A 27,515-nucleotide genomic window follows, 5' to 3' on the forward strand; every position below is an offset into this window, starting at 1 on the left:
TCAAAATTCATAGTTTATTCGGTCTTTGACTTTGTTTGAACACAGTGCATTTGACTTTGAGTACAAAAGCAATCCTTTTTATTTATAGTTACATCCACCTGTCCAGATTTCACATCCAGATTTCACCAGCCAGTCTGGTGATTCAATTCTTCCATCCACAAAACTGCAGGCTCCTGTCAACTGCATTTATTACAGGTATTTCAACAATGTAGTGATGCTGTATTGGACTGCCATAAAGTTGGGGGACTCACAAGAGACATTTTAAAAAATGAATGATCAAAATGTACGCAGCAGAGGCCGAGATTTCCTGGCCTTTAGCTCTTGAAACACTGGATCCTACATTTCCCATAAAGCAACTCAACAGTATTTCATTAGACTCCATTTGCCTCTTAAAATGCCCACATCTTTCTAACTCCACACCTCCAGTTTGTAACACAGACACAGCTACGCTAAAGATGATCTTTTCAAACTTTGGAAAGCTCCTGCAGAGCAACAGAGGAGATTACGCAAGAGGCTGAGTAGTATAAAGTAAACTTTGTGTGTAAAATTGAGTTCCCCTTTAAACTCGTCCACATGGCTCACTGATCATACATTAACTTCCATTGACTTCATTCTGAGAACCAGCTGAAAGGTCCACGGATGACTGGGGTCAACATCCTTCCTTATGCAACAGACAAAAGGTCTGAGGGCCGCTGTCCTGGTTACCCTAGTAACCTTTAAGCACTGATGAATACATTTAAGTATCAGGGTATCGCTGTCAGGTGGAAACATTTAACCTCAACAACTTTCTCAGCTTTTTCCAGCTTGGTCTGAAATGTTTTTAGAACACAAGAGCTCAGAACAAGCTTCACATGTAAACAATAGAAATGTAGATAGTTCACTGACATTTTGACCTGTAAATTCCAGATGCTATTGTGTAAAGGATACCTAGATATCTCTATTGCCTTCTTTGTCAGATGTGACCGGCCTTTTGTTCTGTATCTGAGGCAGCTGATCAGGGCAAATACAGCATTTCAATGTTTTTGGGGTTTTTTAAATTAAGAGGGGGAAAAGGGTTCAGTACTACTATATTTTTTTGCCATTTGCCAGCACATTTCCACTCACTCTTCTTTCGTCTACGACACTAAAATACAAGTGGTGAAGGAATGCCCCATATGTTCTGTCATACCCACACAGTGAGGACAGTGACAGAGTCTGTCCTCATCTGTTTGTACAGCTGCAAGCCCTTTTCTTTGAACTCTTAACCGTTGCCCCATACAGACACTCTTATTATTATCAGATGGGGGCCTCATCCAAAGGTGAATATTAAAAAAAAATTATTAAAATGGCAAAATGCTGACCAATGACACGTTTCTATTTCCTAAGGCCTGACACTGAAAGTGATCAACAGACGAAATACATATGGAACTGAATTTGCTGTTTCTAATTACTGTAGCACTGGTCACATGTTCCTATTTTTCCTTACTGTATATCAAAAAAAGAGACAACATTAGAGGCTCTACCAGACCAGTGTATTTATAGGTGAATAAGAAACTGTGATCCTATTTTAACTTCAAAGTGAGAACAGTTTGTCCACAACTTACAATAACAACTGGTCACGGGTGTAAGATCCAATCCCATATTCTCTACAAAAGTGTGTTCATCCAGTCACTCAGTTCTTGATATTGCTGTTAATAGTTAGTTACTTGGAACATAAACATTTAAATGAATCCTTTATGAGGCCCGTGAATGTCTGTAATCAAAAATGCATTTGAACGGCATGTGATAGAAGCAGACATTTCACCACGTAAGTAAACTGACATGGCAGCAGTCACTTGACCTCCATTATTCCAGGACTGCAGTGATTGGTAAAAAAAATTAAATACACTAGAAAAATTTATCGGAAAAGGAAAACAGCTCCTCCCCAGGACCAACTGCAGTAACTTCAAAAGTACACTGAAGTTTTCTTGTGAATGTTTGTCCCCCCAAAACATGAAGTGAACACTTCATAAAACATTTCCAAAGCTCATTTAAATATTTTCAAACCTCAGCTATTTACACTGGCTTGTGGCTTTCTTATTCTTCTTCACCTTATTTAGAGAGTTGTTGCTATTGAAGGCATATTACTGCCCCCAACTGTCCATATGTCATCTTATTAAAGTCCATATGGTAGCTTAATAAAAACTATAACCATGTGCTCCCGACAACATCCCTCCCGATCCCTTCTCAGGTGTTGAGGCACTTGTTTGAACTCTGAGGTGGCTGAGATTCCCTCATTCTAATACAGCTGTTGCCATGTGTTTCATTTACCAAATATTGCCAGTCTTTGATGGAGTCGTAAATGCCAACACATCAGGCAATCTGACATGCATGCCTAGTTAGCAACTAACAAGAAAACATTATATTATGAAGTCACTAAATAAGCCTTCTTAGCATAATTTGATTAAATAAACCTTATTAGGGACTAGCCAGGTGCATACTGAAACAAATCTTTATAACGGAATAACACAGCCTTTGACATGCGTTGCCATCTAAAGTCCTCTATACATTGGCTTTCTAAGTTGTTGCATTTGATTCTCATGAGTTGCTGCTTTCCTGTTCTTATAAAATGTTTTCTATACTTCTTTAGATATTGGTTATAACCTATGACGTGTGTCTCTTCACATCCTGACGGCAAAGGTAACTTAAAGGACAAACCAGTTAATTAAAATAAAATGCAACAAAAGACCAAGCAGAACCTCCCTTGGTTTTGATGGTTATATTTCAACATCAGCATATTTTCTTGGCAGCATATAAAAAAAGAATGGAAACAATGACAGCTAAATACCAGTCTCTCCCTAAGCCATCTCTGTACAGTGTAGGTCCGACTGATGAGATGTACCACCTTTAATTTATCCCCTTCTGTATCAAAAGTTGAAATCCAAAAACAACCTGACTAGTCTCTAATTAGCCAAGAGAAACTTGAGTAAAAATGCGCAGATTAACCCAAATCCTCTCAAATCGAAACGGGGGTGTCGCAGGTGTCCAATACATTTTCTTGACTTGGAATTTTTGGACCGTTTCTCTTAGTGCCCCCTGCCTTCAAAATAATTACAATTGTTCAAACATGTGCGAGAAAAAATTTGGGTCAAAATAAACACGAATGAGCCTCCCTTTACCTGTCCCCAGGTACAGAAAATAACAAGAGCTAGAAAATAGAGTCTGACATTTTACGTCATTTCCAGGAGGTAAAAGTCCTTTTTGTACAAGTCTCTGTTGCCTCATGATCAATTAGTGATCCATTATTTGGGTTGTTATTTGAATGAGCTTTATATATTCTATCCTGATGTGCCTCAGTGTTCAGAACAAAATAAAGCCTGTATCAGATGAGAATAAATCACATTAAAAAAAAATGCTGGCATCCCTAATACCTTACTGACCAATTGTAGAGCACTAAAAAGGGATTAGGCTGTAGGTAGGGACGTCAGTATTCAGAATAGTGGAGTGGCAGGGAAAGTAGTCCACTACGAGTTGGCCAAAATGGGGCCTAAATCCAGGAGAACAGAAGGTTATGTGATCAAGGCCAGTAACATCGTCCCAGATCATTGGTGAAAGGGTGAGGTCTATCAGAGAGATACAGACAAGCAGAAGTGAGTGTGTCTGACAAGGCTAGTTCCTCTCCTGCACAAATACAGTCTCCTGTGGACAAAGCCCCGCCTCCTGCAGCGTGATGTCATAGTCCAAGTGGGCGAGCTTCCTTCTGGGAAAGTTGGTGACGAGTTCGAAGCGTTCATTGGGGTAACCCTTGGATTGGACATGTCTTACGAGGGCCTGTGAAGTGAAAGGGTTATATACCAGTGTGAGACATGGTAATGTGATTCACTGTTGACTGGGCATGAAGAGGAAAGGCTCACGTTTATTTTCACTTAAAGAAATAGGGAAATGCGCTTATTTGCTTTCTTGCCACTCTCGCATGTACGGTAAACATGAAGCTACAGCTAGCAGCTGGTTAGCTTAGCTTAGCAACCTTTCTAACCTAGCTCTGGCCAAAGTTTAAAAAAATCCACCTACCAGTATCTCCAGAATTCACTAATTAACATGTTATATCTCATTAGTTTAATCCGTATAAGAACTCAAGTGTAAAAAAATATTTGCATTAGCAAGTGGTTCAGGCCAAGAAATAGTCAGACACATGACTCCCCCGTAAAAGGAGGAATTGTCGTTTTTACACAGTTTAAACAAACAAGATATATAATGTGTTAATTAGTGAGCTTTAGAGATGCTGGTAGGCTGATTTTCTTTACCTTTGGACAGAGACAGGCTAGCTGTTTGCTTCCAGTCTCTATGCTAAGCTATGCTAATCGCCTCCTGGCTCCTGCTATACACTTAGAGTACAGATATGAGAATGGCATCTTCTCATCTGATTCTCAGCAACAAAGCAAAGAAGGGCCTTTCCCAAAATGTTGGGAGTTATCATGGCATGTTCTCACCAAAAGTTTTGCTTTAGAAGACAAGGAAATTTGCTCTCTTTGTCCATCTGGGTAACGGAGCATCAACCTGGCTTTGGGACCTGTAAGAAGAATGGATGTATGTAGAAATTACAGCACATACAGTATACATTAATGATGACTTAGTATTCTATGTAAGCCCAAACATAAAAAGAGAGAGTGAGTTACAGCCCACACCCTTCTCTACTGCAAATTCATTGCAGATGATAAAAACAAACACACACACACAGTGAATGTGAAAGTGAATGTAAACAGCAATCGTGGTGAGTGGAAGGACTGCAGTGGAAATGTCTTTGCTAGATATGTTACTGAAAATGGGAAGACTATTGAGCCGCTTTTCATCTTTCTTAATGTTGTCTTTGCTATCCACGATCTACACCAGCACCAGAAACTTAGCAGAAAACACAGCGCAGCCTAAGACGAAGTGAGCCTAAGAAGTGGTGGTTCTGTAGCTGCCGTGCCGCACTGATGCCATGTTTGAATGGCTACACTGTAACACACCTCTAAAATCTATAAATTTGCTTTTAAGCTAAAAAGCGGTCCCCGTTTGATGCGGCTCTCCACTGTCAACAACATATGGGCATGTGTGCTCATCAACTGGTGAGGGTCTGTCCGCAGGCAGGAGACTAACTCAAAGACATGGCCCTCTCAAACACCCTCATACCTTAACCCTCATCATAATTGCCTCATGTTTAGAATTACACAATGATGTACCGTTGTCATCAGGACAGTCAACGTCACTAGTTTCAGTGGTGCTGGTCTTGGAAGGTCCAGCGTTTTTGGCCGCTGGGGTACAGTGGTTCCCTCCGGAATCTGAGTCAGGCTGAGGATGACAAGGACCAGCAGCAGACGGCTCCAGGTGGTTCTTTTTACTCTCCTCTTTCTTGTGACTGTGGTTGTTTTCTTTGTGCGGAGACTTTCTGTGGGAAGAAGTGGAACTATCGGGATGTAGACGCTGCTGGGCCGCAGTGGCCGGAGGGAGCGGCGTGTGTTTGCTGGTAGAAGTTTTCTCTTCGAAGGGTACTGGCATTTCGCTGTCTGAGCCATCGACAGAGATGGGACCCTCGCTGTCAGAGAAAGGCTCTGCATCCGATTCGTCATCTGATCGGGGGGAATCGGGGACTTCAGGGGCATTTGAGGACTCGTAGTGGGTCTCCTGTAGGGAGGCTCGGATCGCCGCCTCCAGCTGACTGTCCTCGCTGGCATCAATCAGACTCTCCTAGAACAGAAAACAGAGTGTGCAGCTGTAGAAAACAAATCAAATGGCTGGGAAAAAATAACACAGAAAAGGTGGTAAAACTTCATACGCTAGGCTAGGCTGTGTGATGAAATTCAAACGTGTGCTTAAAATATGTTAATATTGACTAGAGTGCTTTCAGAGGATAAGACACATGTAAATTTTGAGAAATTATCATCGGTAATAAGAGATTGATGACCAAACAGATAGAAGCACTCACTTGCAGCTGTTAGGACCAGGAAGAGACAACAATGAAGTTGTATTACGATATATAAGAATGATCCCAGATAATAGCTCTACAACTGATAAGTAATTCTGAGCTGTGACCGAGGAAAAGCCAACACAGTCCAAGAAAGAGAGAGAAGAGAGCAAGAATTAGAGGCGACACATGAGAAGAGAGACCCACAGAGCGAGCTCGTTTGGCAGGGGGTGCGTGGCAGGATGGCCCATCGAGCTGCCCGTGCTCTGCCAGGAAACCGGTCGCCTGCTCCAGGAACGATGCCACGTCCAGCTGGTTCCACTCCACCATCTTTTGACCTAAGGTGAACATGTTTTGAACACCACAACTCAACAACAACAATAAGGCAGAAGCGATGTTCAGATGCATCAACATAAAAGTACTTTGCATGTATGAAGAGCTGGGTTGAGACATCTGCTCACTGACATCATTTTTGTGCCGTTTATATGGTTACACAGGTGACAATGCAGTTCATGTTCATCTTCATTATTTATTTAGTGAAAAATCCTATTGTGAGCCTGTATTGATCCCATAACTTAATCATAAAAGGATCTCTTGCTCAGTCACACAGCATTAGTCAAGGATGTTGTATAATGTTGCATTTAAATTAATTCCCCTAATGCTCTTGTCTTCTAAATGGTATGAATGCAGGAGGGATGTGATGTCCCCTTTCAAAAATAAGTCCACCCAACAAAACCAGCTAAATATCATGTCATTATAGATCAAGCATCACTTGACGCGACTCACTCCCCATAAAAACACTCACCGGTGCGAGGGTCGAGGATGGAAATATAGGGAAACTTGTTCAGCTTATAGAACTGGATGTATCTTTGTCCCTCTTCACTATCATGATATACCTGTAATGAAAGAAAATGCACAACACAGAAATGAACGTCACACCACATGAGCTTGAGTGACATGTATGTGATTAATTAAAATTGACTATAATAGAAGAATTAGTGAGTACTGCTAATATCATTGTTAACTTGAAAATCCTCTCTGTATATACAGTCTATGGTATTAACATGCCAACTTTTCCACTTGAGCCAGCAGGGGGGCTGTTATGCACTTCTTTATGCACCGTTTCTGCTGCTGTCCCGTTGATGGTTTCTATTTTTGCCGCAACTGACTAAATTAATTACAAAATTAATTTCTCATATGAATAATGTAGTACAAGTTCACCCATCAAACCAGTTTAGGAGCTGGACGCTTGCAAAAGCATCACAGACCGCATATGACCCTGCGATTCGAGACAGCATACCTGCCAGAATATAAAGTGTTCTCTGATGATGGTCTTTACTGCGTCGTTACTCCAAACATCCCTGTTGAGGCACTGGCAGGCAAAGTCCTGAACATTTTGAATGTTGATCATTAGCCATTTGTTCTCCAGTTGTCCGCAGTCTTTTGCCTATAGTGGAAATATAGAATCAGAAAAATAAACACTGGATTTAGTCTTTAACTGAATGATGAGATTGTTAAATTGGCACGTTTAGATAGAGACCAGAAGGGCATATACGGTTAAGCTACAGGTACAGAAGACAAATAACTAAGTTCTCTTTATGGAGAACAATGATGACCATCTACATCAGTACATTAGGCAGTGTTCCAACATATAGCCTTTACTTGGACTGGCCACCCAGATATATTAACAGCTGTCAAGGTATATTTGAGACCCATTTTAGCATTTTGCAGAGAAACACAGAAAAGAGAACAGAAGCAAAAATACAGCAGATTCAAGTAGTGAGTAAACACCAAAATAAGGTGGAGAATGAAGTAGAATTAAAATGGTAAAAGAACCTAGAAAAAATAGAAATGTAACCTGCTACACCAATCTAGCCCACAACCTCCCACCCCAAATGCCAGGAACCTCCGCTGCCAAAGTTACACTGTCATTCTGTGGGAAACACTGACTGGTATGTGATCGCATCTCACAGTGGGTATGCACATTCAACCAGAGAGGGTAAAATGCAAAATCAGAAACGACAACCTGCATACTCAGTCACTTCAATACACAGCACACCTGGTTTCCCACCTGTGCTCTACACAGTCACCATCTGAAATTTCACTGAAAGGAAACACACAACAGAATAAAGATGTGTGGTGTAAAGTGTCCAGCGAGTTGCTCCTCACCGTCTCAAAGCTGCCTTTGTGCATGAGCTCAATGGGGGGACGGAAAAGGTCTGCCAGGGTGCTCAGTTTCTTATCCACTGTGGCACCGTTACGCAGCTACTGTTCCTGGCGAACTAGGAAAAGAACAACATTCATAGGCTTTATAGGAAGTAAAGAAGCCGTGAAAAAGGTTGCGACAGAGGGAAAAGTGATAGATTTGTCTTGTTGGTTGTAATTACGCAGCATTAAGTTATACCACATTCGCAACCGACCAAATTCTTAAAGCTGGGAAAGCTTGAATTTTACGCACTTGTTTCTGTTTGGAAGTCTCGGAAACCATCAAATATAGATCGAGCAGGTCTTCTTCGCTTTGGCACTGCATGTATAACAGACACATCAAAAGTCATGTTCAGCAGATGACGAGAAACCGCACAGCTAATAACCACAATTAAGTTTAACATTTGCTTGCACGGGGTCAAATAAGAAAAGAAGCAGTATAATACCTCCAAACAATGGTTCTGGTTCCACCAATATGTCCTGCTTCTGGGGAATGGGTGCTCGTACTTCACTGAGACATAAGGCAATACATACAGTATTAATATAAGAAGCAAAGCATTTATTATCAGTCAAGTTACAAAGATACAAGCAGCATCCCAAACTTTACAACAAGTCTTAACTACGAGAGAAATATAGGAGTACTATAAAGAAATCACAGTGTATCTTTTAGATACTAAAACACTGTATTAAAAATGGTAAAAAAAATTATAAGGATGTGTCTGAGGCAAGTCTGTGAAGAAATAATCAGCTTACTCTGAAGGGGGAGCTCTGCTGCTTGAAGCTGCTGAACTGGAGCTGGTGCTGGGCTCCTCTGCAATCCCGCCCCCGTCCAGAAACATGGTCACTGCCATCTCCAGGTTGTTGTTGCATGCTTCCAGCATATGTTTTCCTACACTCTCTGTGGCCCCTAAAAGAGTGTTGGACACAGGCATGCTGATGTTGAGAAATATTTATAGACAATCTGTAATGCACATGCACACTGTCCATGTTAAGGAAATCATCATCTATAATGGAATGCTGTGTTTCACCAGTAACCTAATATAATAATAATATACTGAAATAATCTATTTAAAAGGACTATATTTATTTTTGCATGTTGCCACTTACACATTGTGTATACATTTACCTCCGACACAAAACATCAGTGATGTAGTAGAATTAAATGGTTTGCATCTCTTCTGTACATCGAATGAAGCAGTTCAAAGTACCATATAACCATATGTATGTGTTAACACGTTTACTACATATTTTGTGTACATATCATGTGTGTTTGTGTGTGTATATACATACATACACACACACACACACACATACTGATTACCACTTTTTTGTTTGATTACTTGCCTTTCAAATCAGGCCACTGGTTTTTATTAATTTCACTATTTTAATAACGCAGAATGAAACTTTCCAATTACAGAGTCATATGAAATGCAACAACAATGCAACGTTATTAATCATATATATATGGATTACAACATCTCCAAAAAGTATTTGCAAGTTGACTGCAACATGGTCTGCTTAAGGCAACAGCAGTAATGTAGCTAAGTGATATGAAGTTGATAGGCTAAAACATGCAAAAACACCAAAATTGTCCTTTAATAGCTTAAGATCATGAATCGCAACAATGCATACAACTATGAGATTATTCTGAACCTAAGATAATACTTGATCTGAGGTTTAACTTTAGTCTTTTTAAGCGTGCAGCGTCTTTTGCCCACAATGGTCTTTCCGTGTGTACTGCGCATGTCCGTTTCACTTTCCAAGTGTAGCAGCAGCAGCCCCCGAAGTGAGTCTCCTCTTTTCTCCGTTAAATAACTTAAACCTGTAACACTGTTCATCGTCCCAAAGCACACATTATATACAGGACATCTGAGCGAGTAGTCGGAGAGGGAGAGTGTGCTGAGCGAGGTGTAGTTAAGTCACAGTGAAGATGACAGAGACACAACATGAAGCCTGGCTGCTGATGAAGAGGGAAATGTTACACAGACGACGTCCATTCCACATTTATCAAACATGCAAAGCAAGAAGGAGCAGAACATTAGCTCCGGGCTAGCGAGATAGTGTCTATAATGAGAACCACAAAGAAAATCTAATCTTTTTAAGTGGCCGTAACAGATACTACTCAAAGATGGTGGTTTTACGGTCCTTTTTGTGAGTCTTTCACATGACTTTATCAGATAACTGACTGTGCTTTTTCCCCTCTGCAAAGCATTGACAGCGCAGGGGCCAGAGCAAGACTTAACGTCCGTTTTCTTACGCAGGTAAGGACATTTCATGGTTTGTTGGACAAGGGAGGGATTCCTGATGGACAACCCAAACCTACTTAATAGATAAAACGCACAATAAAAGGTTATTTTTACCTGTAATTGCTGTGAATTGTTGTATTAACCCGTTCACCCCCGGAGCTGAGGTGTCTCCGAGCGCCGCCATCTTACCGCCACAAACAACAACATAAATGTGGCGCATGCGTTACGCCGTCCTTTTTTCCCCGCTGCCTGGCGCGGCGCGAGCCCCATGTGTCACCAAAGTGTTGTGCTGCATTGTGGGTTATGTAGTTCAGTAATCAAAAATCGTTTGTTACTGACATATTAATTATTCATTCACAAGATGTGGTTATTTCATAGGGTTTTCCTGTAAATTTATAATATAATTTTAAATTAAATATTATATGTATAATATTTATATACATATATAATATATATTATACATATAATATATATTAAATATTAATCTCATGGAGACTAACACTGTTTGATCTACAACCATTTTTATTAGATATATTGATAATGTATATATTAATCCATGCAGTAACAGACCTAACACACATAACAAATGCTTTTAAGTGTGTTGCATTTTCTGGAGCAGCATTATTTTGGTCTCATGGTACATGGTGAAAAGTTTAAAAGATTTTCTGTATTCATGAAAAAAAAAACTGCATTAGCAGGCTAATAAGTATCCTTTAAGATTTTACATAAAATTTTCGCCAGTAGTATTAATTATCTAATTTGGATTCAGAAGTTCAGATAGGAAAACACCATTGTTATTTTTATATGCAGCTTTAGGAAAAAGGGTCTTATGTGCAGAATGATTGATTAGTTCGTTGCATTTGATGTGATGGCATATTTTGTGATTAGCAGGATGAAGTAAATTCCTACATAATTCAGTTGCTTATCATTCTTGATAAATTTTACAAATATCACAAATCTACATGGACTGGCACCTTAATTAAAGCTGTGAAGAACAAAAAGGCTAACAACACTATTAATAATTTCAATAGATTTTAACTTCAAAGCTAGTAATGTATTTCAGAAGCATTTTTTGTTATGTGTTTAAAATTTCTCCTATGTGTTTCTCCATTGTTGCCAACCCAGCTTTAAAGTCACTTTAATTGATACACTTAATGCACATCCCCATGCTTGTACGTTTGCACTACATACTACGTTTTGGAATCACTATTGTTGTACCTCTTTACTGTAAATAAAGTTAAAATAAAATTTAACAAAATAAGGTAATAGGATATAGTGTGTACTGCATCAGTCATGACCAAAAACATTTAAACTACAGTGCTCTTTAAGTAGTGTAATTTTATTGTTATTTGCATAATACATTCAGTTTGAAAACAGCGTCAACCAAGTCCAAAACCTGAAGACTCCGTTTTAACAACAATGAGCTATTAGCAATTTGAATAATTGCTCATTCAGTGACCCATCAAGGTCAAGTTATCTTAATTATGGTATCTCTCACAAATTTGTTGTGCTGCCTGGCATAAACAAGAAAAAAAAAGGATTTCACTATATAAAGGGAAGATGAAGATGGCACTGACTTTCTACATCATGAGATGTCCAAACTATATTTACAAATACACAAAGTGACACTTCCAACACCACTAGTCAACTATAAAGTCATTATACTTAAAACTGAATTAAAAATAACATTAAATTCATATCAATAATGCACAATATGCTTCAGGTTTGCTGATAGTCTGATATGGGCTCATACATGTTCTACAGTTGAGTTATGGTCAAGATCACTAACCATGAACAACTGGATTTAAAAGGTTTATAATCATAATTTCAATTCCATTGAAAAAGAGCAAATTGTCAGCTAAAGACAAAGACGATACAAACCAGCATATTATGCTGTTATTTCCTCGCCTACAAAGGGAGATGCAATATTAACTCAAGCCTCTTTAACAATCTGAAGGCCCCCTATACATCGAGGTAAAAGGAATTAGATTATGGTCAATATCTTACATTACACAGAAAGCACTTAGCTTAGCATTCTCCATGTAAACCCGACAGTGCACTGAAGTCTGCTGCCTCTGTACTGTGTCCACATGTGACCTTTTAGCCCTGAGGTGGGAAATTATTTTTAATATAAAAGCTGCATCAGTTTTTAATTTTAACAGGGAGTAAATCAAGTGCACTCAAGCATTATATACAGGTTTTGTTCAAGGTGGTCATCTTAGATATACCTGAATATCAATTTTTAAGAAATATTGAAGGCCAAATGAGAACACAACAGAATGTATCACTTTACTGTGACAATTTTTTAATTTGACAAGTTTAAACCTCTAAATGTGTATTAAAAATGTCTGAGTATGAAGTAATTTATCTTACAATAGTGTGAGACCAGTCCTGCCATTAGGAAGTAAATTCACTTCAATAACAATCTACATTTTAATGTTATCACCTCAAAAAAAAAAGTATCAAAAGGGAACCAAAGCAGTAATCAAAGATTTGTTCAAGGAGCAAAGTCAATAAATAAGGTGGGTGATCACCGGTTACAAAAGCATCTTTATGGACACATTACATGATTTTACATTCTTATGAGCTTTATTTTACTGCAGAGGTCACTCTTATTAATCAGAAAATGGGCCTAATGAGCTGCAAAATACACGGACAAGGAACAGACGAGGCTACGGAGCAACAAAATTTGCCCTTCATCAGTAAGGATGCTAGTTTATTAAAACAATTAATCAGTTTCTGCTGTTTTCGGCGTCATTTTAGGCTTAATTTGAAATTTCTGTGCTACCACGTTCAGGACGGGTTTGAAGTGTGTTGGAACCAAATGAGAGGATAAGCAGTATTCTGAAGATTAAAATAGTTAACTTATATTTTATTATGGACTTTCCCTTTAATGTTGATGTTTAATTGTTCTTTCACCCACTGTGTACCTCGTGAGACAAGTCTCAACTCATCTCTCTCATCAAATTGCCCTAGATAGTTAAGAATGCCAGCCTTTCCTCACTCATGATAGCAGTGCAACTTCAACAACGTGCTAAAGACTGATTTCTTATTGCGCTTATGGGCACCGCATGACTGAGGAAAGAAGGTATCTCCATCCTGTATCCCACATGCAAAACAATAAAAGAAAAATAACTGCAGAGGAAACGTGAGGAAATGGGTGAAGGGTACTTTTAAGGAAAATCATATTAACAGTTCATACAGTTCAATAAATAAGCTTCCCCCACAGTAGCATAGATCAAGGTGTGAATGAGTGCATACATGCATGTTGAGTGAGCCATGGGTGAGTGAGATGTTGGAATGTATATCTGTGTATGGAGTGACTATATGATTCAGTGAGGCCAGCTTGTTTCAAGATGAACACTGTGTTTGTAGGTAGGGCAGGCTGGGAGGTGAGGGCGAACACAAGTTGGCAGGTGAACTGTACACTGCAGTTTAGAAGCGGATGAAGGTAGCGTCGATCTGGCGTACACTGGGCAGCGCCAGCATGATCTTCCGCCGGTATTGTGGATCCTTCTGTAGAGGGTTTCTTTCGAGATAGACCGTCTCCAGAGACTTGGCGTTCTTCAACTCATCAAGATCTGACCAGTTATCTATCTGATTATCGTTCATCTGGGGAGGGAGTGAAACGCAACATGGACACACTTAGTTTGGTCTTGCAAAGTAGATGAATTAAACCGATTATGTAACATAATAATTTATAACATAAATAAGCTGATTTGGTAACACTTCACTTTTAAGTCCCCCCATTTAGCATTTATTAGCAGCGTATAAACATTTAATAAAAGGTTTATAACACACTATAATGTAGTTGGAAGTGTTTATGGATGTATTTGTGAACAACATAGACTGCAGTTTTTGATTAACAATTCTAACTCCTCATGTGGGCAACAATAACTGGATGCTGGTGTATGATCAGATAATGAATGACAATATGGTAAAACACAGTTGCAAAAGATGTTTTCATAGGCATAGTTATAATTGATGATGAATAGATGACATTAATAAAATGGCTTAAAATGTTCCTATAGCTGCTTTACAACTACATTCTAGTATGTTATTTTATTAATTTATATATATATATATATATATATATATATATATATAAATAAATAGGACAACACACATTAATCAACATTGCTCTAAATGTGCCAGTTTTAGCCAGCTAGCTCATTTTTAACTGCAGTCCTTAGGCAAGATGTTTTGAACTGTTTTTGTTAGGAACCATCTATTAGATGTTTATTTACTTTATTTATTTGTGCATATAATGCTAAAACTTTTTTCTGTTGAATTAGTGGTAGTATTTATCAATGAACCTAATAATGCAGTTTGTAAACGGTAAATTAAACAGTTGGTATTTGATTTTGACATTTTGTTTTACTTTACATTTTTCAACTGTCATCATGACCAACGCCCCTGGGGTCTCTTGGTTCATGTGAGCAGCCTTGAAGCTTTCAAAATGGCCCCTGGGGGATGTGTAAATACCAACAGAGTTGGTAGACACAACAGGAAACTATAAATTTATCCTTTTAAACTTTAACAATTGCATCGCTTTGTGGATCTAGCTAATTGTACTTTCCTTTGAAAACCAGAACTTTTAAAAAAGCATGCATGTGCAGGGCTGGAGTGGGACAAAAAATTGGCCCTGGTATCAGGTGGCCCACCAAAATCGGTCGGACACCCCTCACCAATACACCATCCTTCCATTTAGGGGGTCAGATTAGGGGTGTGACGAAAAACTGAGACGTGACATTGCACAAGATTGGTGGCCATGACTACAAGACAAGATTTGTTGTTTAATTTAATTGTTTAATATGTCTACTATTTAGAAAAAATATTTGTTGATGAAGATTTTGAGCATTAAACACTTAATTTCCTGCATTCTTGAGACATTTTCTGCACCAATTTATGGTGGAAATGTTTATAAAGGGAAGCACAAAATTCAGGTGGCAGGTGACAATTCAGAATATAAAAATATAATAGAATGCAGTAATCAGTAGCTTATTATTTTTTTTAGCTTAAGTTACTTTTTTTTGGACAACGCAGACGTTTCTTCTATATTTACAATGCATTGCAGGCTTATTGTGCAAATAAACCTTTCTCATAGCATTTAAATTTTTTTTATTTATATTATATTATATTATATTTATATTGTATAATACACCAATATAAAAAAGACCATCAACATCACAAATGATTGGTACCCAGAACTCCTGCAGGTCTGTCAGATGACTGATGTTTTCAATTTTCTTTACTCGATTGGCTGCAATGTCCAGGGTTGTAAGCTTTTTCTGTGAGGGGAAACAAACAGTGTTTGAATGTACAGAACACACTTTGATGTTTGCAAAATACAAGATGAACAGTTTAGTATTCAATCCTTTCAGAAAAAGGCTCTAGAATTTCTGCAACTCACATTGTTCTCCAAGCCCTCAATGACCTCAATGCCATTGTGGCTCAGATAGAGCTCTTTCAGGCTGACAAGGTTCTGTAGACCCTCAATTTTAGTAATCCGGTTACTCTGTAAAGAAATGTACGCAAAATGATTAACAAATGTTTCCATATACACACTTCAATTGTACTCCTGTAAACACTTGGACAGGTGTTGAAGAGAATCAGTGTGAGAATACCTGAATGCTTAAAACAGTCAGGTTGTGTAAACCCTCCAGATTCTGAAGTTTAGTTATTTTATTGGTGCCAAGAAACAAACTCTGCAAAGACGCAAGTGTATCCAGGTTCTCTATGACCTGTGAACACAACAGAGACTCAAATAAACACAACATAATGCTTTTATAATTATTTCACTAATGTCCTATGATATCTTATTTTACACGTTTTAATATGTGTAGTATTGATTTGACAAAATTTCTCACTGCCAGAGACCCTTAATGTCATACCCGGATGCGATTGGAGCCCAGCTCCAGCATCTCCAGGCTTGTTAAGTGTTCCAGGTTGGCAATGCTGCTAATTTTGTTGTGTAGCAGAAACAGTTTCTTCACCCGAGTCAACTGCTCCAAACCCTCCACCTTCCTCAGAAGGTTGAAGGATACGTCGAGCTGCCTGTGGATCAACCAAACAAATACGCTCATTAAAGCAAATTGTGAGATGTGGGTTCTTTGTTCTATGTCAGCCAAGTGAAAATTTCTACACCCCAAACAATCACTTGATACTACTGTGCAGTATGTATTTGTAATAAATAACTTGACTTTTGCCCTCTTTGGATGGATCTCTATAACATGAGGAAACAATTGAGGCAAAGTTTTCTTCAGACTTACTCCAACTCTGTGAGGTGGTGTAGGTTCTCCAGTTTGCGGATCTGATTGTCATAGAGATCTAGTTCCTGCAGTGAGTTCAGACTGTCGAGGTTTTCTATCTTTTTGATGAGATTCTGGCGTAAGGAGAGTGTCTGCATGACAGATGATGAGAAAACAATGAAAAATAAGCAATTTTTTTCAGATACAATTAACAAAGAAAAACTAATTCTGTTTAGTTTTTCTAGTGAGGAAAAATAAAGGAATAACCCCAGATTCTTCATACAACACATCAGTCCCTGACAGTGGCACCAAATACTGAGGTTACTTACTTTAGCCTTCTGTAACACCTCCAATCCTTCAATCTTCCCAATACGGCAATGAACGAGATCAACATCCTAGAAAGACAATAGACAGCTTAGGATGACATACCGTCTATAAGTAATAGTAGTAGTTATTAGGGTTTATTGTGTCATGTACAAACAAGCCCTCAGCCCACACATGGAAGTTACAGACACCAAAAATATAGTTGCAGTAGTAAAACATTAGTCAGTTTTTAAAATATATATTATATATAATAAAACCTACCACAAAGTAAACCTCCTAGAACACAACTGCAGTATTTTATAAGCATCCAACCAAACGAGTCATTAGAGATGAAGGACGTTTTACTACAAAGTATTAAAATATAAACAATGTGACAGTCGCTACAACCAAACAGCAGCAGTATTTCCAGACCATCTTCTAACCTCTTCCTCTGGATCCAATGTTATGGTGTCCATGTCAACAGGAGACTCTTCTTTACCTTTAATGAGAGCAAGAATAAAGTATATAAACTAATCTGGCCACTGCGTCAGGGCAGTGTGGTCACAAGCATGAAATAGACACAAATGGCTTTTTTTAAAGCAGTTGAGAAGACTCGTGGTTATATAAAGCTGCTGATGTGATGTGTTGGTCACGAACAAGTTGGCTCTATGAGCTGGCTCTTTCAAGTGAACGATGGGAGCCGGCTCCCGTCTGAGAGCCGATGTCATTAGTAGGGTGATATTTATTGTTATACAACTTGGATAGTTACTCTTGTCACGTCACACTTTTTAACCATTAATATGACAGAAAAATTCAATGTACTGCAGATTAAGAATCATGCGTATTTATTTCTTACAACAAGTAAGAATGTAATTCAGTGACCAGCAGAAGAGGTACTGAATGAATAGCCTCTTGGAAAGGAACTGAGCCATAAGATCCCTTCAAAGAGCCGTAATTCCCATCACTAGTAGCTAGACTAACTGCTCTTTGTCACACTTTTGATCATGTGTGTTGAAGTGATATCACAGCTGTAAGCCTGACTTGTGTCCCTCTCTGTGTGGCAGTGCTGAAGATGTGATGATTTACTTGTGGTAGCGGGCTGATTGGGGTCCACGTCGCCATTGATACTCCTCCTCCTGGTCTCATCATCACCAGACTCCTCAGACTCACCCCTTCTGTCCACTACAGTAGGCAGACAGAAAGAAAGAAGTGAAGCTTAATGCATAGATACAGTGTTGTTGCCTGATTATGTCTCAGTGACACATTAAGCTAATGCGCATGTAATATGATGCAACGGCGAGGCCCAGCTCCACCTCGCCCACTGTGCAGTCAGGGTGTATCATGTGGATCATCAAGCCTCTGTTTGGCTGTCACCGGGGTTTACAGAGCATGGTTATAAACTAGGTCATGTTTCTGCAGCCTGCAACATGCGAAAATTGCGAAAACACGTGTCGGGATTACATTTACCACTGAATTCAATAGGTTAGTTTGCATTGTCGTGGGTGTGATCCCAGTTACATTTCCAAGCTCACCAGTTTAGATATACCTCGCAAGCTAAGGCTAGCTTACTCTCATTAACACACAGGCTAAATGCTGCTAACCATGTTGGCTAACTGTGTAGCTGATTGGACCACATGTTTATGGACTACATTTGGAAAATGTTATATGGGCGGACAAGCTACGTTATACATAAAATCCAGTTTTGGACCATTGGGCTGAACAATGCTGCCAGAGGAACTATAATTAGCGTAACGTAGATAAGCAGGACAGTGTGAGTTAACGCTAACTCACTAACGTCAGCTAACGAGGATTGTTGTTAGCCTGATAGCTAGCAAGCCAAGGATGAAGGTCTGGTTAGTAACAAGCACAACAAATCGCCGGATGTGCTTGTATAAAAATAGACACATTTCTCTAGATGAATGTCGTTTCATCCAGCTATTACAATCGTGGCACAGCTCCAATTTTACACATTTACGCACCTTCCATTTCTTGAAGCTCTCCAACAGACCTGGAAGCCATGTTTCCTGTAAACAGTCCTAACAACTGCTCAGCCAATCCGGAGGCTAACACTGCGGTCAGGCACAAGGGGGCGCTGCTGCACTGCGCTCTCACTGAAACAAGCGTATACTCCTATCTATTACTATTCAGTACTACTATTTTTATATACAGTCTATGACTACTATCAGTGGTGGAAAAAAAGGAAGTACAACTACTCAAGTAATGTACTTAAATAAAATATGAGGTACAGTAGTGCTATTTTCTACTTTTGCTTAATTAATTACAGAGGAAAATTAACTTTTGGGTCCATTAGATTTATCTAACTGCTATAATTACTAGTTACACTGCAGATTAGCATTTATATACAAATTGTATATGATGTATTTTATTTAAATTGATATATATATTTAAATACGCAGCAGTATATGGAGCAGTTTGCAGTTTAAAGCAAAATGAGCTTGACATAGATCTACAACAACATTACAATGCTGTTTATGCATCACTATAGTATATATAGTGTGTAATGGTTGTTTTCTGCTTAATGGGTAATTTTCTTTATGTAGTATTTACTTGGTACAGACCATTTTACCATTTCCATTTAACATTTAAGACAAACACTCCAAATGGGTCCCTGTCCTGATGCAGGTTTTTCTGTAGTGTCATCAGGGTTTTAGGACTAGGGGGGCACAGGGGACTGAGTATACAGGGCTCTCATGTGAGGAGGGGCCACAAAGATACTAGAATGAATAGCGTGGATGTGGGGAGGGGTCCATAAAGAATAGCTGTGCATAGGGTCCAGGATTTTCTGCTACGCCCCTGAGTGTCATAGCTGACCATGTTTATAAGAACTGCATGGAAGATACATATGCTTCACATAAAAAAAGAAGAAAACAAACAGAAGTATTACATCATTTAAAGTGAGCAGGACAGTGAAAGCATAGTGTGTTCTAAGTCATTTTATTACATATCATTGCAAAGCAACCCGTATTGAATTACACGTGTCTTGAAACAGCCTGACTCCTGAAACCCCCACTCTCTGTGAAGTCCTCTGCACTCTCACAGCAGACTGTTTATACATTCACTTCCCATCTCTCCTGCATACCTTCCATTTTAGGAATACGCCTCCATAACGCCTCCATTGAAGCACTTAGTCCGACGGTCCGGTTACAACATCAGTATTCAAATTGTCATTAGTTGTAACATGTGACGTTTTACATGTATATAACACACACACACGAACATACAGAAGATGGACAGGAACTACTACTATGACAAGCATCTACTGTAGATACTAGCTCAGCATATCTAAACATTAGCATGCTGCTATGATAACACAAACTTTTTATATGAAGCATCATATATAATGCAAATAAGTACATTCATACTTGACATAATGTTTGGATTGGCAGACTGGAAGACAGAGATGAACAAAATGTTCCTCTTTATCAGACTGATAAAAACAACAGACTGTGTTAGCTAGGATAAGAGAATGTTTAAAAGTTTTTCTTACTAATATGAACAATAACTGACAACACGCAGGATCATGCTTAACTAGTAAACTGGCTTAATATTTTTGGAAGTTGCATGTCACAGAATCATTGACAAGGCAATGTACTTATTAACTCTTATAAGAATAGCAACAAAAAACCAGAATGTGTTTTTTTAATAAATACATTTAAAAATGGATACCATGAAGGACAAAAAAGTCATTGTACAGATACCTCAAACATACCTTTAATACTGTGTGTAGTTATTCTTGAGGAAATGATGAACACATAGGCAAAGTCAGATAACTAACAACCAAGTACCATAGATAGACATTAAGACATGTAGACTTTGTAATACTGTCCAAACATTTCAGAGGTGATCTGTCCTGATGTATAGTGGAGGGCCTATTCCAGGAGTCTGTTAACCCTGAGTTGATGGGAGCCCAGATTTTTTTCTATTCAGGCACAGAGATCACTTTATCTCTTGGTCAGTTAATATGGAAACTTCACTGAAATGAAACTGAAGTATTCAAAAAAGATGCACCTGATTCCACTTTTAGATCTGTATTTGATTTCTGTCTATTATTCTCACCATTACCTTTACATTGAATTGTTAAACCATGTCTTATCTTAAAATTTATGTTTACGGTTTTATTGTGATGTAGTGGTGGTAGATGTGGTGGTGGTAGTACAATGGTAAAAAATACTTAATTACAAAACAAGTAAAATTCCTGCATTTAAATATTTACTTAAACAAAACATAAGAAATATTATCAGGAAAATTTACTTAATGTAAAAAAGTTAAAAGTAGTATTATGCAGAAGAATGGCCCCTGTTAGTGTTAATTTATTATTTATTATATTATCTGAATATTATCACTGATATATTAACGTGTAAGCAACATTTTAATGTTTTAGCTGGTTAAGGTGGAGCTATATTTCAACCACACTACTAATTATACACGTCAGATAAATGTAGTGGAGAAAAACATACAATATTTCACTTTGAAATGTAGTGGAGTACAAGTCTAAAGTAACAAAATGGACAAGTACGTCTAAATTGTACTTAAGCATTGCACTTAGGTAAATGTATTTATTTACCTTTCTCTATTGGCACTGCAGTATCTTGCAAATGGTAGATGTAGGCTATATTGTGTAATAATATAACCTACTTTATGTAAATCAAAAAAGACTTGTAACTCGACTTTCACTTTGACACGAATGACTTGTGACTTCACTTGGACTTGGGCGTCTTGACCCAAACAGACTTGACACACTCCCCAAACAAATAATATTATGATATTAAAAAACACTATGTACAGTGCATCATTCAATTCATGACATGACATTTGTTTGTGTGAAACTATGCCTTACTTGTTTGTGTACAGGTTAATGCTTTATTCAATTTATTTATTTATTTTAACTCTTGTTAAAAATATGAAATGGTTTTTAATTTAGTGAAGAGCACAATGTGACTCGAAACTTAAAGTTTAGGACTTGAAACTTGACTTGGACTTGTTGGTCTTGACTTGAGACTTGACTCGGACTTGGACATTTCTTGGGACATGAGTGCTAAGACTTGAGACTTAGGCTACAATGACTTGGTCCCAGCTCTGACTTCTACTGAAGTAAAGGCACTGAATAGGTCCAACTCTGAACCTGACACGCTTTGGCAACACTAAGGTCTACTGAGGTCCACTAAAGTCTACTGACGTCTACTAAGCTCTACTGAGGTCCTGCCACTAAAGCAAATCTGAATTCGGGGCTTACCTGTTGCCATAGTAACCGCTACTAAGACTTGATTGATTTGAAGCCTCTAACAGCTGTAAGGGTTAAGTGTAACAGGTTAGGGCACCGGTTGAGTTGGACATCTGTTGTGGTCACGTCTGACTTCAGGCGCTAGTTTGTTAAACTCCCTTTCTGTAGCGACAATTGTGAAAAACAGGAACTGTGGGCGAGGACCTGTCCGGCCACTTGTAACTACATTATCCAATCAGAAGCGAGACAGACAGAGGTTTAAAGAAAAGTCAAAGTGAAACTGTAGAGAGTGGACGACGGTTCTGTTGTTGTCTATTACTGTCCGGTAGAATTTGTACGAGGGTTTGTCTGTTTTGCTGGATGTATTCTTAGAGTGCTAGTTGTGCATAAATGGCTTAAAACAATCCTTGCTATTTTTAACTCTAGTTTGGTCCTTCCTCGACGGCTGATCGCTACTGGATTTAAAGCCGAAACAAGTCAGAAATGCATCTTCTTGGTATTCTTGTGCTGATGTTATGCGACATGGCACTCAGTGCCTCTCTTCCAGTAGGTAAGAATTGTGTCTTTGCATTGCATAGCTGTCCGGGGGAAGCTAATAGATTACACTAAGAAAAATTATTACACTTAAATCAGAAAGACAGACTGTTTGTAAACGATAAATTAGTTAGTAAACATCTAGGCATTGCAAGCCCGTGACGTTACCAATAATAACCTGTAGTATGCTATGTAGCCTTTTAATTATTAAACGATTACTACTGCTTGTCACCGGACAAAATGTTATACCGCTGAATTAGTTAGTATCATAGTATCATATAGCGCAGTGATTCTCAAAGTGGGGTCCGGGGACCCCCAGGGGTCCTTGAGAGGGTTGAGCTGGGTGTCCCCAGCAAAAAGGGGAAAAGTTTAATCTTCACTATAATTCCAGTAACACAGTCACAGAGTGCATGACTATTTTGGTCATGGGTTTCATACATGTTCTGTCATAAAACATCTAAACCCAAAATCCTATCAGATGGGTGATCCTGGGACAAACTCTTATCAAATGGGGTGCATGGTCTAATTGGTGTCAGTTTAGGGGTCCTTGATTTTGAGAACCACTGAAATTGTGTGACTACACCTGCACAATGTCAACAGCCCTGCAATAAATCCTGCCTGTGAAATTTTTTGTTTAGTTTTCCTTGCCAAAGAGGCTCTGTTTTACTTTATGGCTATAAGGCCAGTTAGTGCTGGTGGTGTTTTGGACTGCATTAAATGATACATTTGTAAGGAAACATATTAGTGGAAACAAAAACTGAAAATAATCAAGATTGATGCAGGAAGGTTGTGGGTTCAAATCCCGGCCTTTCTGTGTGGAATTTGCATGTTCTCCCCGTGTCCATGTGGGTTCTCTCCGGGTGCTCCGGCTTCGTCCCACCATCCAAAGACATGCAGGCTAGGTTAATTGGTGTTTCTAAAATTGTCCTTAGGTGTGAATGTGAGTGTGAATGGTTGTTTGTCTATGTGTGGCCCTGCGATGGACTGGCGACCTGTCCAGGGTGTACCCCACCTTTCGCGCTATGTAAGCTGGGATTGGTATGCAGGATAAGCGGTTCACAATGGATGGATAGATGGATGAGAATAAGATTTCTTGTAGGTCTCTTGTGTTGGAGTAATACCTGTTAAAAGTGGTGTCAAAGTGCAGGCTATTTTCTTATCCCACAACAACAGCAATGAATATGTTAATGTTTAGCAATGTAACATTTTAATGAACAAGTTACATTTTAGCCTTTTTTGCAACTCCTGTTAACATTACATGAACACATTTCAACTGGGAGTTAAAGCCTAACTTATTTTAACTCCTAATGCACGTGTCTTGGTTTTCTCCCATTAGATACGATCATAGTTCAGGTCCAGCGGTGGGGAGTGGTGGGTGCTCATCAGGTCGTGAATCAAGTCCTTCTCAACGGAGTCGCTCTCACTGGCACAAGCCAAGAAGTTGACAGCATTATCCAAACCATGTCAGCTGATGCACTCCCTCCAACTCTTATCAGTGTCAACCAGACTTCAGTAATAAGTAAGAAAAGCATCATGTACTAGTAATGAATGTAATTAATTAATTAATTAAAGTGAAAATAGACCAAATCAAAACTCAGAACTAATGTTATGGTCAGTCAATAAAATTAATTCTGATTCTGATTCTGATGTTTGTCAATAGCCTCTGTAGGAAACCACACGGTCATTCGTTCTCGTGAATGTATACTGGAGGGATCTCAGATGCACTGGACCGACCGTGTGTTCTACGATGGGAAGGTCTATCTGACTCTGGAACACAATGACGTGTGGACAGCCCACGTACCGCAAGCACTGGCCCTCAAAGGGTTGTGGGACCAGGAAGTGCAGTGCACAAGGACGGACAGGATCCGCCTTGAGGAGGGATGCATCAAGCTAATGAGAGAGTTGAGGCTTTCTGAGGAGCAGTCAGGTATATATCCTTTCTGGCTTTAAGAGTTAAGAACCCACAAAGTACTTAATTATAGAATAATATTGTGTCAGTTGACACTGCAGTATTATGCTATTAAATGGCTAGATTTGAACCTTTTTTAAAAACTTACTATGTATAATTATATATTGGAGCAAACATAATGATGCAAAATAAGTAACCATATCAATATAGACAGGTCATGAGTCATTCTGACCACGTTCTTAGTCAGGAATTCTGTTTAATGCCCTCAGGATGGTGCGACCTCGCCCCCCACCCCCAATGAAAACTAACAGATATGTAAATTATTTTATTCCTTCGGCCATCAGGCTTTTAAATACTGCTGATACTAAACTAGACCTGCCTCGTAAACCTCTGTATTTATTATTTACTTAGTATTATTATCTATTTATTTATTTATACTATGGTCCCTGCTCAGTCCATGTATTGTGACCTGTGTATTTGCTGCTTTGTTCTGGTGCCCAAATGCAATATGAGGTCATTGACAGTGTTTCTGAATGCTTTATTGATTGTCTTCTTGTCTCGTTTGATACAACTGGTAGGCTAAAACTGAATTGCCTTACGGGGATAAATAAAATTGAATTGAATTGAATATGAATAATAGACAGAAATTCCCTCCATAATGGCATCTTGATTTTAGCCCGTTACTTGATGCCCGTGATGTGAATGATCAGGTGCTTCATTGTAAGGCAGGACCCATTCTACATTATCTGGTCACTGTTATTGTCACTACAGTGTTTGTTATAACAGATTGAATTAATCACAATATTAGATAATACCTTTTCTTTCTGGGTCCATAGCTGTACCTGTCTGGTTGTTCTGATTATTTCTTGGGTTTAAAATCAGGAATAAAATAGCCTGAATTCTGCTCTGGGCTGTGGATTGTGGAGGCAGCTGATGACATTGGACTGTGAGTCATATGACCCAATGCATGCTAAAAAGAGAAAGGATAATAACATCAATTTGTCCATGTGATTGCAATAGTCCGCCACTACGTACAGAAACAATGCATTTTATAATGAGTGACCAGTTTTGTTGATGTGCAGTCAGGTTAATATTTTTTTTATGTTTTCGTAGTTCCAGGGGCTCCTTTGATGTTTCTGATCCCAGTCTTGGCTCTCGTGGCATTTGCCGGACTAATCATAATCAGCCTTCTTCTCTCCGAAAACCAGGGTGAGTAAGTAAGAGTTTTACTTTCCATTTGGATAATAATAAAACAAGTAGTACAGCCTTTAATCACAGTTACATACTGAAAAGCAGCCACCACAATACAGGGAAATTATTTATTTCCAATAGATCTTGTCAGCAAACAGAAGGAACTATTTCATCTTTACATCTGCTTTAATTTATTCACCCTCATTCACCCTCATGAAATGCAGCATAACTCCTGTCACATGATTTTGGTATGGAGTCTCATACTCAAGGGGAAATGTAAAGCATAGTCATGTGTTTTTCTTTCTCGCACTCTCTGCCTAGGTCTGAGGCACCCTGGAGGTAAGACAACAACAACCTCTATGTTTTCTCTTTTTTCCGCTGTAGACTGTGGACTTCTCAGTTAGCTGTCATGGGAGGAAATTCATAGAGACTTATATATTAAATGACCTCAAAACCACACACCCTTTGGACGGGCATGTTCTTTTAATTATCAAGGTGTCGGTATGTCAGCCATGTGGTTTTGTCCATCCTGATTCATTTGATGATTCTGGTCACAGGGAAGAGTGTCTCAAAAATAACTCCATTCATTCTCATAAGACTTTTATTAGAAGTGATCCAATAAGCTTAGTGAGAGTGTGCAGCTCATTATGTTGGCTTGTTTTGTTTTTATGTTGTGAATGTTGGCCTAATCTGTGCTCTTTGATTTCCTTCCAGGTGTTATTGGCTCAATTATACACTACCCTAAGGACATGACTGAAATGGCTACAGAGATTAAAGGCAGTGGTTACCGTACCTTGTAAGTCTAAGCTCCAGCTGATTAACAGGCTCACGTTGGACCTTCCTACTCCATGTCTGCTGTTGAGTGTCCACTTACTGATTCAATACATCTGCAGTGTTGCTCCATGAATGTAACCAAACCTTTGCTCAAGTACAAACAGTCAGCTGTGACACACATGTGGTCTGGCGTCCAAACCACATTATTTTATGCACTTTAATGCATGGATCACACTATACACTGGTGCTTTTATTGCATTATACTTTTAATACTTGTACATGCAAAGAAGTGTAAATATGTTCACTGCCTGCAGCAATGTATAAGCTTTTTTATACAACTGACATTTTCAACAGTTATAATTTCTGGGATAAGTTATTCAAGTAAACAACTTTAATGGAAATATACAATGAAAAGGTTCTGTTTCATGCATGCACAGTATCTTATGCAAGTTAAGACAGAGAGTGTCACAATTTGTCTTACAGTCTGTACATAAAGCCCTGCTGAAATTAAGTGTTTTGTTTTGCGACTGATAGACCAGTTACAGTGAAACTCTGCCAAAAACTGGATGGACTCGAGTGTGTCCAGTTATCCAAAGAGTCAGACTGTCCTGTGTTGTTGTTTGGTCGTTGTGATTAGATCTTTTCATATTTAAATATTCCTTTGGGATTCTTTACATTGTTGTGACTGTCAATATGTTTTCCCCTTTTATTTGTTCGTGGAAAATTGTAAGAAAATGTTTAATAAAAGATACTTTTATGGCACATTTGTTTTATTTTGTCCATTAGCGTCAGATTACCTTAGTCTGTGGTACTAGGACAGCCTTTTGTTTCTGGACAGTTAGCTGATGCTTAGGTAGGTCAACATCTCACACATATCACCTCTTTTATTTAGCTTTGTACTCTGGTATAATGATGGGTTTCCCCTCAATAATTATTGCTCCCAGTCTCTTTTTTTAAG

The 27,515-nt window shown here is 38.7% G+C and overlaps 3 protein-coding genes across 11 annotated transcripts; 1 reads left to right on the forward strand and 2 right to left on the reverse strand.

Annotated features, from left to right (window-relative positions):
• ubxn7 (UBX domain protein 7) lies at window positions 1-10,582 on the reverse strand. The gene is made up of 11 exons (XM_046051499.1): window positions 10,468-10,582; window positions 8,861-9,014; window positions 8,554-8,618; window positions 8,361-8,426; window positions 8,072-8,184; window positions 7,203-7,349; window positions 6,708-6,798; window positions 6,110-6,240; window positions 5,181-5,685; window positions 4,449-4,528; window positions 1-3,789 (listed from the first exon to the last, which is right to left on the reverse strand). The coding sequence occupies exons 5-11, from the start codon at window positions 8,093-8,095 to the stop codon at window positions 3,628-3,630; spliced, it is 1,140 nt and encodes a 379-aa protein (XP_045907455.1). The 5' UTR covers window positions 8,096-8,184; window positions 8,361-8,426; window positions 8,554-8,618; window positions 8,861-9,014; window positions 10,468-10,582; the 3' UTR covers window positions 1-3,627.
• LOC123972201 lies at window positions 10,321-27,319 on the forward strand. 8 transcript variants are annotated; one of them, XM_046051506.1, is made up of 7 exons: window positions 22,128-22,216; window positions 22,576-22,699; window positions 24,020-24,202; window positions 24,344-24,610; window positions 25,706-25,801; window positions 26,105-26,122; window positions 26,498-27,319. In XM_046051506.1, exons 2-7 carry the CDS (start codon window positions 22,633-22,635, stop codon window positions 26,581-26,583), a joined length of 717 nt encoding a protein of 238 aa, XP_045907462.1. In that variant the 5' UTR covers window positions 22,128-22,216; window positions 22,576-22,632; the 3' UTR covers window positions 26,584-27,319. The 8 variants fall into 8 exon arrangements, with proteins under 8 accessions (XP_045907466.1, XP_045907462.1, XP_045907463.1 ...); XM_046051507.1 differs by lacking the exon at window positions 22,128-22,216 and adding an exon at window positions 22,218-22,236; XM_046051505.1 differs by lacking the exon at window positions 22,128-22,216 and adding an exon at window positions 22,243-22,491.
• ppp1r7 (protein phosphatase 1, regulatory (inhibitor) subunit 7) lies at window positions 13,507-22,186 on the reverse strand. 2 transcript variants are annotated; one of them, XM_046051501.1, is made up of 10 exons: window positions 22,162-22,186; window positions 17,994-18,089; window positions 17,351-17,406; window positions 16,934-16,999; window positions 16,626-16,756; window positions 16,248-16,410; window positions 15,981-16,097; window positions 15,767-15,871; window positions 15,558-15,644; window positions 13,507-13,965 (listed from the first exon to the last, which is right to left on the reverse strand). In XM_046051501.1, the coding sequence occupies exons 1-10, from the start codon at window positions 22,169-22,171 to the stop codon at window positions 13,789-13,791; spliced, it is 1,008 nt and encodes a 335-aa protein (XP_045907457.1). In that variant the 5' UTR covers window positions 22,172-22,186; the 3' UTR covers window positions 13,507-13,788. The 2 variants fall into 2 exon arrangements, with proteins under 2 accessions (XP_045907457.1, XP_045907456.1); XM_046051500.1 differs by lacking the exon at window positions 22,162-22,186 and adding an exon at window positions 18,887-19,018.
• Window positions 27,320-27,515: the final 196 nt, after the last annotated feature.

This window comes from Micropterus dolomieu, linkage group LG06 (assembly GCF_021292245.1).
Source record: "Micropterus dolomieu isolate WLL.071019.BEF.003 ecotype Adirondacks linkage group LG06, ASM2129224v1, whole genome shotgun sequence".
NCBI lineage: Eukaryota > Metazoa > Chordata > Actinopteri > Centrarchiformes > Centrarchidae > Micropterus > Micropterus dolomieu.

What these genes read in the sequence shown, in the direction of transcription:
- ubxn7 (XM_046051499.1), bottom strand. Translation starts at nt 8,095, where the DNA reads ATGCACAAAGGCAGCTTTGAGACG. An exon ending in CATCCTCGACCCTCGCACCG is followed by an intron (nt 6,241 to 6,707) that starts GTGAGTGTTTTT and finishes TGTTCACCTTAG; the next exon opens with GTCAAAAGATGGTGGAGTGG. An exon ending in CTTCTAAAGCAAAACTTTTG is followed by an intron (nt 3,790 to 4,448) that starts GTGAGAACATGC and finishes TTCACTTCACAG; the next exon opens with GCCCTCGTAAGACATGTCCA.
- ppp1r7 (XM_046051500.1), bottom strand. Translation starts at nt 18,926, where the DNA reads ATGGCTTCCAGGTCTGTTGGAGAGCTTCAAGAAATGGAAG. An exon ending in CATTGGATCCAGAGGAAGAG is followed by an intron (nt 17,000 to 17,350) that starts GTTAGAAGATGG and finishes TTGTCTTTCTAG; the next exon opens with GATGTTGATCTCGTTCATTG. An exon ending in TGGGCTCCAATCGCATCCGG is followed by an intron (nt 16,098 to 16,247) that starts GTATGACATTAA and finishes TTGTGTTCACAG; the next exon opens with GTCATAGAGAACCTGGATAC.
- LOC123972201 (XM_046051506.1), top strand. Translation starts at nt 22,633, where the DNA reads ATGCATCTTCTTGGTATTCTTGTGCTGATGTTATGCGACATGGCACTC. An exon ending in CAGTGCCTCTCTTCCAGTAG is followed by an intron (nt 22,700 to 24,019) that starts GTAAGAATTGTG and finishes TTCTCCCATTAG; the next exon opens with ATACGATCATAGTTCAGGTC. An exon ending in GCTTTCTGAGGAGCAGTCAG is followed by an intron (nt 24,611 to 25,705) that starts GTATATATCCTT and finishes ATGTTTTCGTAG; the next exon opens with TTCCAGGGGCTCCTTTGATG.